The 14395-nt window shown below is 35.7% G+C and overlaps 1 protein-coding gene across 1 annotated transcript; it reads right to left on the bottom strand.

Moving 5' to 3' along the window:
- Window positions 1-3733: 3733 nt before the first annotated feature.
- On the bottom strand, window positions 3734-4699 carry LOC125995925 (olfactory receptor 14J1-like). The gene has a single exon (XM_049764875.1). The coding sequence runs from the start codon at window positions 4697-4699 to the stop codon at window positions 3734-3736; it is 966 nt and encodes a 321-aa protein (XP_049620832.1).
- Window positions 4700-14395: the final 9696 nt, after the last annotated feature.

Below are 14395 nucleotides of genomic sequence, written 5' to 3'. Positions count from 1 at the left end.
AGATTAAACAAAGAAATGACCAAATGGGGAGAAGGCAATGCTACCATTTTGGTCCATATAATCATTAGAGCAGGAGAGTTTCAGGATCTGGGGGATGTCACAGAAGAATTGGTGGATGATCTTGCAGGCACAGGCACAAAAATAAATGAAGAAATTGCTGCTGTGATGATTCCAGAGACGGCCCTACTGACCCAGGTTCTGATGACTCCTTGAACTACAGGTTCTAACCTTCATGATGATGTCATAGTACAGAGGAAGGCAGATGGCCACTTAGTGATCATTGTATATCACTGTGAGCAGGGCCAGTTCAGCAAAACCACATACAGTGAAGGCAGAACACTTTAATAAGCATTTTCATTGGGGAAAAATTCATTCTGCATCTTAGTTGTAAATAAACCTTGGTACAGTTACAGAAATATAGCAGAGATCCAAAAAGGAGAGATGCTTCAGGAAAAATTACATGGGGGAGTTGAGACTCTAGTTCAGAGAAATTGTGATGATAATGAGGATACTGTCAGGCAACAAGAGTAAGCCTAAGAAAAGAGAAGCATGTATAATTTCAAGCTTAGGGTTGTCAGAAAAGCCAAGGAAAAGAAACACACTTCATATGAATTAGCCATAGTCTTTGACTCCTGACTATGTTGACTGCAGGGCAAGATGGAATCTGTGAATGAAAATTTTTGTAACCTCAGAAAGGGTGGCAGTTAGGATAATAGAAAATATAAGCACCTTATAAATGGGGAAAAGTTTTAGTGTCATAACCTCAAGCAATGTGGTTACTTTATCTCTGTAGAAGATAGGAATCTTGGTTATAAAAATTTATATTTGCAAATTGACATTTCAATTTTGTAAGTGATAAGAGTAAGGATCTAGGAACTTGAGTAAAAGGATTCAGTATATATATGTATATGTATATAAATATGTATATGTGTGTATATATGATTCAGGGGCATAAGACAAGAGTAGTTAGGTCACAAAGTTTGTATGACCCTAACACAGTTATTTTTATATTGGATTGGGAAATACATTTGTATTTAGATCACATGCAGAAATGTGAAGACAATTGCCCTCTCTGTGTACAGCTACTACTGAAACCCACAACTGAAGGAGAGAGTGAGGGATATTCTAAATGCAAAACACTCACTTTGCTTCCACCTTGATTTGATCTATTCAACCATATAGCTTTGTGAGCACTATAACATGAATCCCGGGCACATCTAGACTGGACTCAATTATTAACAGCATGACAAGGGCCTTCTATGCAATTCAGTTTGGGTCCTTACTTTAAACTACAGCACTAGTTTACAGAAAATCATGTTTTGAACGAGGGTCCCTGAGCAACTATTTGATCATTTATGCTCTTCATAAATGAAATATATATACTATAAAAACAAATAGCATACTGGAAGCATGCTAGAGTGTGCAAACCATATTTATGTCCCTAACATCCCTTGACCCCTCCCCAGGCATTTCTGGTCCTGAGGTCCCTGAACACTCCCAGGTGCATAGATGGTGTGGTCCTGAGGGGTCCTAGCAGCATCACATCCTCTCCTATAGAGTAAACATCCAGGCCAAGGGTTTCCACTAGGAATAGTGGCAGCCCTGGAGACCTTCTGAAAAGTGGCCCTTCCAAAAATAGTCTCAAGAGTTGAACCACCACTTCTACACCTCTTCTGCACCAGCTTCTATGCTCTCTCTTCATTGTCATTAAAATTCCTGTTTCTATATCACAAACACATTTATTGTTATACGCTTTCTAATTTTTATAAATAAAAAATACAATTTAGGAGATAGTAACCTAGATATAAAATATTACAATAAAGATTGTATGTGCTGTCTTGAAAACAGGCTGTAGTAAAATCAACGGCAGTATGAAGTAATCGGGAATCAAGAATATTATGTCTAGTTAGAATGAGTAGCCAAGACTAGCCAAACCCATTGGCTAATCCTAAAATCAACAAGTATGTCTAGAATGATTTCAGAAGGCTCTGATAATATGACTAGAAATATTTTTTCTGAACTTAGATAATAAATCTTAGAAATATGATATATATAGTGTGGGATCTCAAATTACATATCTGAATAAGAATGGAATTGGTACAAATTAAAGTGTATCAGTAAATAAGTCATATAACACATGATATTTTCACACTGTGTTTATGTTAACTATTTCTCATTATGATTCCATTTATTTGGTGAAGGGGATGGTTGCTTAAGTATGAAACAGGTGGAGGAATCCTTTCAGAAGATGTGGTCCCCAACACAAGTCAGAGTTAACCTCATAGGATACTTGTTCATTCTTAGTGTCATGATGTTTGAGTAGGTGTGTGGAGTGCATGTGTGTGTAAATTTGAGCTAAGGAGCATAATAAATAGGTTCTGCTAAGAAAGTGATCGTTTTATTTTATTTTTTCATCATAAAATATTTCTGGGATAGCAGGAATTCGGCTGTCTACTTTCAATTAAAATAAGGTAAATTAATCCATGTTAGTTTAAAATTTTCAGGTCAAGTTTTGATGATTTGAATGCTTCCCAATCTGTAATTTATAGGTGTTGAATTTCCCAATATTGCTTCTCTTTCTCAAGCTTAGGAAACTCTGCAGAACATACTCAGGAACTTCTTTCGGCAACATATGGGCATGCTCAAAGTCTCAGGAGTTGACACTTGGAGAAAAGTTGTAATTTCTACCACTCTGTTTATTTCAGTAAAATATATCCTGTTGTAAAAAAGCATGAGTCCATTTAAATTCTTTGGCCATGTGGGGATAATTTTGAAGTCCCAATGGAAGCCAGAGAGCTCCTAGGTACTCTGGATTATTAGCATTTCTGAGTAAAATGATGGGGTCTGAGATTGCAATTATATAGTTTTTCTTTGCAGCATATATTTTTGTTGAGATGACTGAAAGATCTACTTATCTATTACTCATGTACTTACTCTAGGTTTCCATTGATTTGTTGTGTCCATTGGAACATGCAATAAATACATTCGAATTCATGTTTTAATATCTACAAGATTCTAAATGTTAATTTCAGAATGCTAGTTGAATTTCTTAAATCTGCTGCAACACATTAATTATTAATCAAGCTCATTGTCTGAATCATAATCCAATTCTTCCATTTGACTGAGTACATAGTCACACAAGGAATCTGAAGAGGCAAAGCCAATGGGTTATGTGATGTTTACCAAGAGATGCTAAATGTCTGAATGGAGCCCAAAGGGATTGGTAGAAAATGATAAAGCTCTATATGGCTAATGATAAAATCAGCAAGTTCTTCAATTCTTGAGTATCATATAGTGTCACACATCTAGCAAAATTAATGAAGTAGGAAAGTCATAGCTACTCATTTCCATTGCCATCACATATATTACTAGGGGAGCAAAATTAAGTTGACATCTTCAACACTGTTAAATTTTCAGTATTGCCATACCTCATGTTGTGGGGTAACAGTTAACTTTAAATATTCACAAGTCATTTTGGGAGTCCAGAGTATGAATATTTTTAATTTCTCAGGTAGAAAACAAATTGTCTCATCAACATTAAAACCTCACTTAAGAGAAAATTTACTCTATAGGGGCCATAATGATAGAATACTGGTTAGGGCACTTACCTTTCATGTTAGACCCTCACCTTTACATATTGTTCCCCAAGCCCCACCAGAAGTGATCATTGAGTAACACAGAAGTGGTCCTAAAAGCAGTTAAATTGACTTATCAGTTATATTAATATCATATATTAGATATTGAACTTGTGTCCCAATTGACATGAATAAGTTAGTACTTCGTTTCTTCTATGAAACATTTTTCTTAGAGCTGACTTGATGGCTTTATTTCTCAAGCTATAGATCACTGGATTGAAGGTTGGGGGAACTACTGTATACATCAGAGTAAGAAACATGTCCAAAGCAGTTGGAGAGTCAGAATGAGGCTTAAAATACTCAAAGGAAGCTGTAGACATAAACAATATGACAACAGCAAGGTGGGGGAGGCAGGTGGAAAAGGCCTTGGCTCTGCCCTCTGCAGATGGCATCCTCAGCACAGAAGAAAATATGTGCATGTAGGAGAATCCAATAAAGATGACACAAAGAAATGACAACATGGCTGCAAAGGCAATGACTCCAACCTCACCAAGATAGTCATTGGAGCAGGATAGTTTCAAGATTGGAGGAATATCACAGAAGAACTGGTGAATGACCAGGGGTTCACAGAAACGGATGGAGAAAGTAGCTGTTGTGTGCATGACTGCAGCAATAGTCCCACTGATCCAAGCTCCAGCTACTCCATGGACACATGTTTTGACATCCATGATGATTTCATAGCGCAGTGGAAGGCAGATGGCCACATAGCGATCATAGGACATCATTGTGAGCATGGCTAGTTCAGTAGTACCACCGACAACAAAAGCAAAACACTGCACTATGCATTCCCAGAGGGAAATATTGCCACTCTGCATGAAAGAGTTGTAAATGAATCTCGGTACAGTCACAGAAATATAGCAGAGATCCAAGAAGGAGAGATGCTTCAGGAAGAAGTACATGGGGGAGTTGAGGCTCTCATCCATGGACGTGGTGGTGATGATGAGGATGTTGCCAGTTAAAGCCAACAAATAGAGGACTAAGAACAAGGATGCAAATAAGATTTCTAGTTCAGGCTCGTCAGAAAATACCACGAGAATAAACCCACTCCTGGTGAGATTAGCCATAGTCCTTCATCTCTGAAGTTGGCTGCAAAGCAGAAGGAAGCATTGAAACAGAAACGTTTTGTTTCTTTATGAGTCTGAGATCCATGTAATACATGAAACCTCTGTTAGAAATGAGCACCATAACTTTCTCATTATAATTATGTAGTATAGTTAGGGATGATCACATTAAGTCATGTTATTAACTTTCTCATCCGTGATAGTTCTTTAGAAGTAGATCAAGTTTTGCACTTGCATTTAATTTCACAGGGGAAAATGTACTTAAATAAAACTAAATATGAAAACAACTATTTACTAAAGTGACTGTGGAACATTCCATTTTACTTACTTAAATATTTACACTGCAGATATTTATTAATTGACTTTGGTGCTCTGGTTTCTCAATTGTCTATATCTAGGCAGAACTATGGACAAGTTCCTGATATGTATCATAGATATAGGACAGCAACAAAGATATATAACAGGACCCACATAAATTAATAATTAAAACCATAATGTGGTTTCATAAGAGAGGAATGTTTTTGGATAGAGACTTTAAGACATTTACTGGATGGTGTCACTTTTAAGCAAAAGAACAATAATAAAAGCAAGAAAAGAATCCGAACAATAAGATTCTAAAATTTATCAATGTGCCATTTCCTCACACATTCACACTAATCTACTATGGCTATAGAAGGAAGGCTTTGCCAGGAAAGAGTTTTTTTATTACACATAATACTTCTGAAATGGAAGGAATTTAATATTTTCTCAAAAGTCCTCATTTCAATTCAAATTATCTGAAGCTATGTAATTTCCTCAAAGTTTTACAATTTAATCATTACTATATTTTTTAATATTCTCTATGATCTTTACTTTTAGCATACCAGGAAACTCACCAGAGCACATTCTAGATCTTGATTCAACATAAGGAAAAGTGTCAGCTTCAGAAATGAATCCTTAGCTGCAGGTCTGATCTCTGTTTTTCATTTTACCCACCATGAAATCTGGCATGTGAAGTGGGAAAATAGTTTATTTTAATTCTTTATTAGACACCAGAGTTTAGTCCCTGAGGTCCCTTTGGTAGAAGCAGAGTTTCTGTGTGCTTAGGTCATTTAAACTGGTGTATAAATACCCTTGGGGCCCAAACTCAAGATCATTTTGAGTTTTCCTAGAGAATAGACACCTGAATTGACTTCATGATGACACTGAGTGTCCTAATGGTCAAATATTATTTGCATTCTAATCAGACAAGTTATAAAAAATAGCAATTATGTCTAAATTAATCAATTTATTTTGCTGTGTTGAGAATCAAAATCACAGTATCACATATGCCAAGAGAGTGCTCTCCCACTGAGTTTACACCTACCTGTATAGCATGTGTTGTCTTTGAATTTCTTTGAATGGACTCACTTTAATATTAAACTTAATTACTTAGATATTGGTTGGATGCTTGTTACCTAATTCCAGCATCAAATTCTATCATTCCTTTATAAGAAAAGGGAATACATGCTAATAGATTGCAAACAATGAAGCAAAGAAATGTTTCCAATTTTGAGGCTGCTAAATAGTAAATAAATTTTATTTTGAGTCAGGAAGGAACAAATATGCACTAAAAAGTAATCTAGATTTTTTCACTGGGGGAAATGACACCTGTGAAACCATTAAAGACTCAAACAAACTCAGTGATTTGTGGTCAAACCCAATCTGTAGAGTATTCATTTTTGAAGGTTAAAAATATCTACCTATAGCAGTTTATTAACTAGCCAGCCCTGGGTAATTTTTTTATAAATGTTATTCATTGGCATGAAATTATAAGTCATTAACTATTGGATTATGTTTCCTTGGTAGCTAGTGATATATAACACTTTTTCATATGGGCTTTGTCCACCTTTTGGCTTCAAATTATGTGTGACTTCAATTTGACTTCAATCTGTGTGCATTTGCTATCAGAAAATTATATTACCAACTATGAACAAAAATGATAACATTCCCCTTTGCTTCAACTTGAATTGAATAAAGTAAGTCTTACTGAGTGAAGTGAGAATGAAAAAAAGGTGAAAATCAGAATATCTCACTCATTTTTTAAAGAAAATATAAGGAAATAAAGTAAGGCATTAGAAATTTACCAATGAATTCAACCCTAGTTAATGTCAATAAGATCTGATATAATGATGCTGTCAAATAGAATGGCATAGTTTATAATGATCTTGGAACAATGGCAGACAGAGAGAGGCACTCTCTGGTGGGTATTATCTAAAATAATAATATAGGTTGGTAGTATTAAAAAAGAGCAAATCATGAAAATGTGAAAAATATAAAAACTTAAAATATGTATAAATGGCTAATCTAATATAAATATTACAACACTGGGAATATATTTCTTTAAAATTGATACTTAATACAATTACATTAAATATGATGGAATTACCCAAACATTTTACCCTTTGCATACTATATATTCAGAAGTGACATTTTCTCTCTTTTTTTTTCACTAGAATTATTTTTTTTCTTTTATTTGAGAACAAAGATTACAAGAAAGGACAAGGTGAAGTTACAGTGGGAAGGCAATCACCCATAAACAGAATTCTCAAAAGAAATCATCTTGCTGACACCTTAATTTTGAATTTTCAGCCAAAAAAAGATTAAGAAAAATAAAACAAAATACATGTACATTTACTTTGTCTCTCAAGATCCCAGATTGTAGTACCTTATAACATTTCTTAGTAGAAATGATTTCTATGTTTTTTTTTTGCTTCTTTCTTAAAAGTGACATTTTCTAAAAGACAAATATTTTCAGTGATGTAATGAAAGTTGGAATATTATAGGCTTGAGTCTATATTGTCAGCACCTCAGTAAATCAAGTACCTAGAAAAATACTATAGAAATCTGTATCTCGGGGCCAGAGAGATAGCATGGAGGTAGGACATTTGCCTTTCATGCAAATGGTCGGTGGTTCCAATCCTCGCATCCCATATGGTTCCCTGAGCCTGCTAGGAGTGATTTTTGAGCATAGAGCCAGGAGTAACCCCTGAGCGCTGCCAGGTGTGACCCAAAAACAAAACAAAAAACAAACAAACAAACAAAAAAATCAAACCTATATATCTGTGTCTCTTAAAAGTTATTCTGGTATTTAAATATTTAGCTCTTAGGAATGCAAATTAACCCAGTATATTTAGATAATGAAGTAAATGGACTAAAAAATTTTTTCAAAGTCGTTAGTATATATGAAAGTACCTGAAAGGATAGGTAGAAAATTATAACTTCTGATTTGCTAATGATCTAAAACCAATACTTCAATCAATTCTAAGATACTATAAGTCCAAACTCCAGTATAATAATGAAAATAATCTATGAATTCAATATTTATAACTTTCTACCACCTCATAATTACTAAAGAAACAAAATTAACTTGATAGCTTAAACAGCAAAATTTGAATGGTTTCACATCTGACATTGTAGAGTAATAATTAACATGAAATATTCCCATGTCAATTTATGTACACTTAAGTATGACATTTTCTTTTCTTTTTTTTAGCAAATTTATTACATACATGATTGTGTTTGGGTTTCAGTCATGTAAAGAACACCACCCATCACCAGTGCAACATTCCCATTACCAATGTCCCAAATCTCCCTCCTCCCCACCCAACCCCAGCCTGTACTCTAGACAGACTTTCTATTTCCCTCGTACATTCTCATTATTAGGATAGTTCGAAACTTAATTATTTCTCTAACTTAACTCATCCCTGTTCGTGGTGAGCTTCATGAGGTGAGCTGTAACTTCCAGCTCTTTTCTCTTTTGTGTTAGGACATACATAAATTTTCATTAAACATAAAACATCACTTAAAATACTTTAGTCTATCAGGGCTGGAGTGATAGCACAACGGATAAGATAACCTGATTTCTGTGTAAATACACAGATCATTTATTGGCATTCTATGCTTCCATAACACTGCTAGAAGTAATTTCTGAGTACAGAGCCAGAAATAAAACCTGTGTACTGCACCATATGGCACTCAAAACTAAAATTGAATTATCAATAAACCATATTGAAATTTGCCATTATATACTGAAACTTGACTCCCAATTTAGAATGAGTATAAGAAAATCTTCTTGGGGATGGGTAAAAAAAAAGAAAAGCTTTTATTACTGCTGATTTGTAGCTTTATTTCTCAGGATATAAATCATTGGATTGAAAGTAGGGGAACTACTGAACACATTATTATAAAAATCACGTTTAAAGCATTTGGGGAGTCAAATGAAGCTTAACATATTCAAAGGCAGCAGTAACAATAAACAATAATATAACTGTGATGTGAGGGGAGGCAAGTGGAAAAGGTTTTGGCTGTGCCTCTGCAGCTATCATCCTACAGAGGAAGATATGTTCATAAGAATCCTTTAAAGATGAAACAAAGAAAATGACAAGACCAAGAAAGCAATGGCACCACTTCACCCATACAGTTCATTGGGACACACAATATATACAATAGATACATTATAGTCTGTGCCTTAATTTTAGAATAAAATACAAGACTAATTTTTGAGGCCACATTTGGTGATGCTCAGGGGTTACCCTGGCTATGAGCTCAGAAATCACTCCTGGCTCAGGGAAAAAGCTGGGGATAGAACTAAGGTCCATCCTGGATCAGCTGCTTACAAAGCAAACGTTTTACCATTGTGCTATAGCTCCGGCCCCTACAAGACTAATTTTAATCAATTTATTGACTAAATAATAATTAAATGTATTTGATTTTAGGAAAACATGGAATTGCCTTCTTTAAAAAGGGGATAAAACAGTAGTTTACAGCTAACTTAGCAAGGAAATATCTTTTTACTTATATTTAAACACTTGATTACTTACATGATTGTGTCTGGGTTTCAGTCATGTAAAGAACACCACCCATCACCAGTGCAACATTCCCATCACCAATGTCCCAAATTGACCTCCTCCCCACCCAATCCCCGCCTGTACTCTAGACAGGCTTTCCATTTCCCTCATACATTCTCATTATTAGGACAGTTCAAAATGTAGTTATTTTTCTAACTAAACTCATCACTTTGTGGTGAGCTTCTTGAGGTGAGCTGTAACTTCCAGCTCTTTTCTCTTTTGTGTCTGAAAATTATTATTGCAAGAATGTCTTTCATTTTTCTTAAAACCCATAGATGAGTGAGACCATTCTGCATTTTTTTCCTCTCTCTCTGACTTATTTCACTCAGCATAATAGATTCTGTGTACATCCATGTATAGGAAAATTTCATGACTTCATCTCTCCTAACAGCTGCATAATATTCTATTGTGTATATGTACCACAGTTTCTTTAGCCAATCGTCTGTTGAAGGGCATCTTGGTTGTTTCCAGAGTCTTGCTACCGAAAAGCTTCTAGAAACAATAGACTCATATAGCAAGGTGGCAAACTACCAAATTAACACACAAAAATCAATGGCCTTTCTATACACCAATAGTAATAAGGAAGAAATGGACATTAAGAAAACAACCCCATGCACAATAGTGCCAAACAAACTCAAATATCTTGGAATCAACTTGACTAAAAATGTGAAGGACCTATACAAAGAAAACTATAAAATTCTGCTCCAATAAATAAGAGAGGACACACAGAAATGGAAGCACATACCCTGCTCATGGATTGGCAGGATTAACATCATCAAAATGGCAATACTCCCCAAGGCATTATACAGATTTAATGCTATCCCTCTAAAGATACCCATGACATTCTTCAAAGAAGTGGATCAGACACTTTTGAAATTCGTTTGGAACAATAAACACCCTAGAATAGCTAAAGCAATCATTGGGGAAAAATATGGGAGGAATTACTTTTCCCAACTTTAAACTTTACGACAAAGCAATAGTTATCAAAACAGCATGGTATTGGAATAAGGACAGGCCCTCAGATCAGTGGAATAGGCTTGAATACTCAGAAAATGTTCCCCAGACATAGGGAATCTCTATATAGCTTTCAAACAATCACCTAATTTTTATAAAGGAGCAAGAAATGCTAAGTGGAGCAAGGAAAGCCTCTTCAACAGGTGGTATTGGCACAACTGGTTAGCCACTTGCAAAAAAAGAGAATTCAGACCCCTAGCTAACATCATGTACAAAGGTAAAATCCAAATGGATTAAAAACCTTGTTATCAGACCTGATACCATAAGGTATATAAAACAACATGTAGGTAAAACACTCCATGACAATAAGACTGAAGGCATCTTTAAGGAGGAAACTGCACTCTCCAAATAAGTGGAAGCAGAGAAAAACAGATGGGAATATATTAAGCTGAGAAACTTCTGCACCTCAACGGAAATAGTACTCAGGATACAAGAGACACCTATTGACTGGGAGAAAATATTCACCAATACCCATCAGATAAGTGGATAATATCCAAAATATACAAGGCACTGACTAAACTTTACAAAAAAAAATCTAATCCCATTACAAAATGAGAGAAGAAATGAAGAGACGCATTGATAAAGAAGAAATATAAATGGCCAAAAGACACATGAAAAAGTGATTCACATCACTAATCACCAGGGAGATGCAAATCAAAACAACTATGAGATACCATCTCATGCCACAGAGATTGGCGCACATCACAAAAAATGAGAACAAGCAATGCTGGGGGAGATGTGGAGAAAAAGGAACTCTTATCCACTGCTGGTGGGAATGCCTTCTAGTCCAACCTTTATGGAAAGTGATATGGAGATTCCTCCAAAAACTGGAAATTGAGCTCCCATATGTACCTATTTGTTGAGAGCAACTTGAATTACATATCTTTCACTGTTGTATTTCAGACTTATAGTGACAGGGACGAGGTCCGTCCCCACCACCAGTGTTGACCTCCACCACAGTTCCCAGCATGCATCCCATACCTTCACCCTTAGCCCCCTAGCTTGCTAGCATAACAGATCCATTCTGTGTATAGTTTGTTATAGTTTGGTTCTCTTAATTCTACTGTCATTGATATTGGGTTGGGCATTTATGGGTGACTAGATTTTATTTCCACTCTATGCTCCTGAGACCGCAGGTATCCGTATTCCACTCACTTTTTTTTCCTTTTCTCAGTTCATAGGAAGACATATAAAAAATGTGGGCCAGAATCAGATGATTCTATAAAAAATTTAAAAATAAAAAGGCAGGGGCCTTATAAATATAAATGAAAGTAATCAAAAAAATAAGAAAAAGGAAGGACAGATGTGGCAAGTGGTTTTTTTGTTTGTTTTGTTTTGTTTTGCATAAGCAGGGTAATCGTTGGGGGAAATTAGAACATTTCCTTGGTCTAAGATATATACATGGTGTCTCTACCCTTGAAGCATAGTGTTGTGAGACTGACTATAGGCTCCAGGCATGTTAGCTGTCAAACTCCAAGGTCTTTCTATATGGACCCAGGAAAAGTTCTGTTCAGTCACAATTTTCAAAGTCAGTCTTCTGTAATTAGAGATCTTGGTTTTTGCACAGATCTTAAGGCAAAGCCTAGGATAAAGTCTTTTTTTATGGTCCCAGAAAAGTTCTGCTCAGTCAAGGTTATCTTACTCATTCTTCTTTATAAGTGGCTTTGTTTTTTGCACAGATCCAAGGACAAAGGGTCTTCTGGTTTCATCTTGCTCTTAGGTGGTGAGGTAGAGCAACCTGCCACTAGATTAAGTTGCTGCTTCCTTGTCACCAGCTTATAATATAGCTTGCAAGCTCAAGTGTGCTTCCAGTACTTTCATTGTGCTTTTGTTCTTATTGTGTATTTTTTTCATTTAGGGAGAGCAGAAATGACCCAACAGTTGCTCAGGGACCCTTGGTCCAACTCATGATTTTCTATAAACTAGAGTTGTCATTCAGAGGGAGCCCCAAAATGTGTCGCAGAGAGGGCCCTTGTCATGCTGGAAATAACTGAATCCAATCTAGGAGTGCCCAGAGTTCATATTACAATGCTCAGAAAGCTGTATGGTGCAATAAATCAAATCAAGGTGGAGGCATGTTGGTGTTTTGCAGGCATAACACCCTCTCTCATCTTCACTTGTGGTTTTGGTAGTAGCTGAGAACAGAGATGAGAAGAGTCCTAAACATCATTGTGTGTGTGTGTGTTGTAAATACAAAACCTACCCCAATCCAATATCACAGGCAAAAACCAAAGTTCATCCAAACTGTGTGACCTAATGACTCCTTAAACTACACCCCAGGATCATATAGTTTGGTCCCTTTTACTCAAGTTCTTAGATCCTTACTTTTATCACTTGTAAAATTGAAATGTTATTACAAAATATAATAATAATAATCAATATTTATACCTTACACATAATTAATCACAATGCTTGAGTTGGTAATCATGAGACTAAACTCATTTCCCACTAATAAAGTGTTTATATTTTCTTAACCCAAATTGGCTCACTTTCTGATGTTACAAAAATTGCCATTCACAGATTCCATCCTGTCCTGTAGTCAGCAGCACTCAAAAGTCAAATACTGTGGATAACTTAAAGCAGGTTTCTTTTCCTTGGCTTTTCTGCAAACCCCAAGCTTGAAATCCTATCTGCTTCTCTCTTCTTAGGCGTATACTTGTAGTCTAACTAGCAACATCCTCATTATCACCACCATTTTCCTGGACAAGAATCTCCAATCTCCCATGTACTTTTTCTTGTAGCATCTCTTCTTTCTGGATCTCTGCTATATTTCTGTGCCTGTGCCAAGGTTCATTTACAACTCTTATGTGCAAAATGGAAATAATTTCCTCTGATAATGCATATTAAAGTGCTTTACTTTCACTATATGTGGCTGTTCTGAAATGACCATACTCACAGTGATGTCCTCTGATCACTACATGGTCGTCTACCTTCCTCTACATTATGACATCATCGTGAATGTCAGAATCTGTGCTTATGGCGTTGTTGGAGTCTGTTCAGTGGAACCATTTCTGGAGTTATACACACAGCAGCTACTTTCTCCCTCCATTTCTGTGTCTCCAAGATCATTCATCAATTCTTCCTTGACATCTCCCATCTCAGGAAAATAACTGCTCTAGTGAATATATTGTGAGGTTAGAGTCATTGTATTCATGGCTGTGTTGGCATTTCTTCGTTTTATCTTTATTGGATTCTCCTACACAAACATATTATCCTTTCCTGAGGATGCCATCAGCAGAAGGCAGAGCCAAGGCCTTTTAACTTGCCACTCTATGTCACTGTTGTTTTATTATTTATTGTTACAACTGTCTTAATATTCTAAGCCTTTTCTGAATCTCCAATGGTGTAGACATGTTTCTTACTATTATGTATTCAGTAATTCCCTCAACCTTCAATCTAATGATTTTTAGCCTGAGATATAAAGCCAGCAAATCAGTAGTAAGAAAATGTTTTCAAAAACGGAAAGAAGCATTTAATTATACTCATTCTAAATTGGGAGTCAAGTTCAATATATAATGGTAAAATTTTAAATAGCTGATTTATAATTACTTTATTTATTTTGTGTGAAAATGCAGGGTAAAGGAGCTCTCACTATTATTGGTAGTTTTATTACCTTCAGACACATAAACTATAGAGTAGGTATGACCATGAATCACTGAGTTTTTTTTTAGAGTCTTTAATGTCTTCATAGGTGTCTTTCCACCAGTGAACAAATACCGAGGGACACCTTTTGTCCCTTTTTTAAGTCACTATCTTGAGACATCCTGGATTAAAATAAAATTAATTTGATACTTAGGGGCATAAAACTGGAAGATAA

The sequence above is a fragment of the Suncus etruscus genome, chromosome 18 (assembly GCF_024139225.1).
Source record: "Suncus etruscus isolate mSunEtr1 chromosome 18, mSunEtr1.pri.cur, whole genome shotgun sequence".
NCBI lineage: Eukaryota > Metazoa > Chordata > Mammalia > Eulipotyphla > Soricidae > Suncus > Suncus etruscus.
The sequence above is the reverse complement of the archived record's forward strand: the minus strand, read 5'-3'. Positions and strand labels throughout refer to the sequence as shown.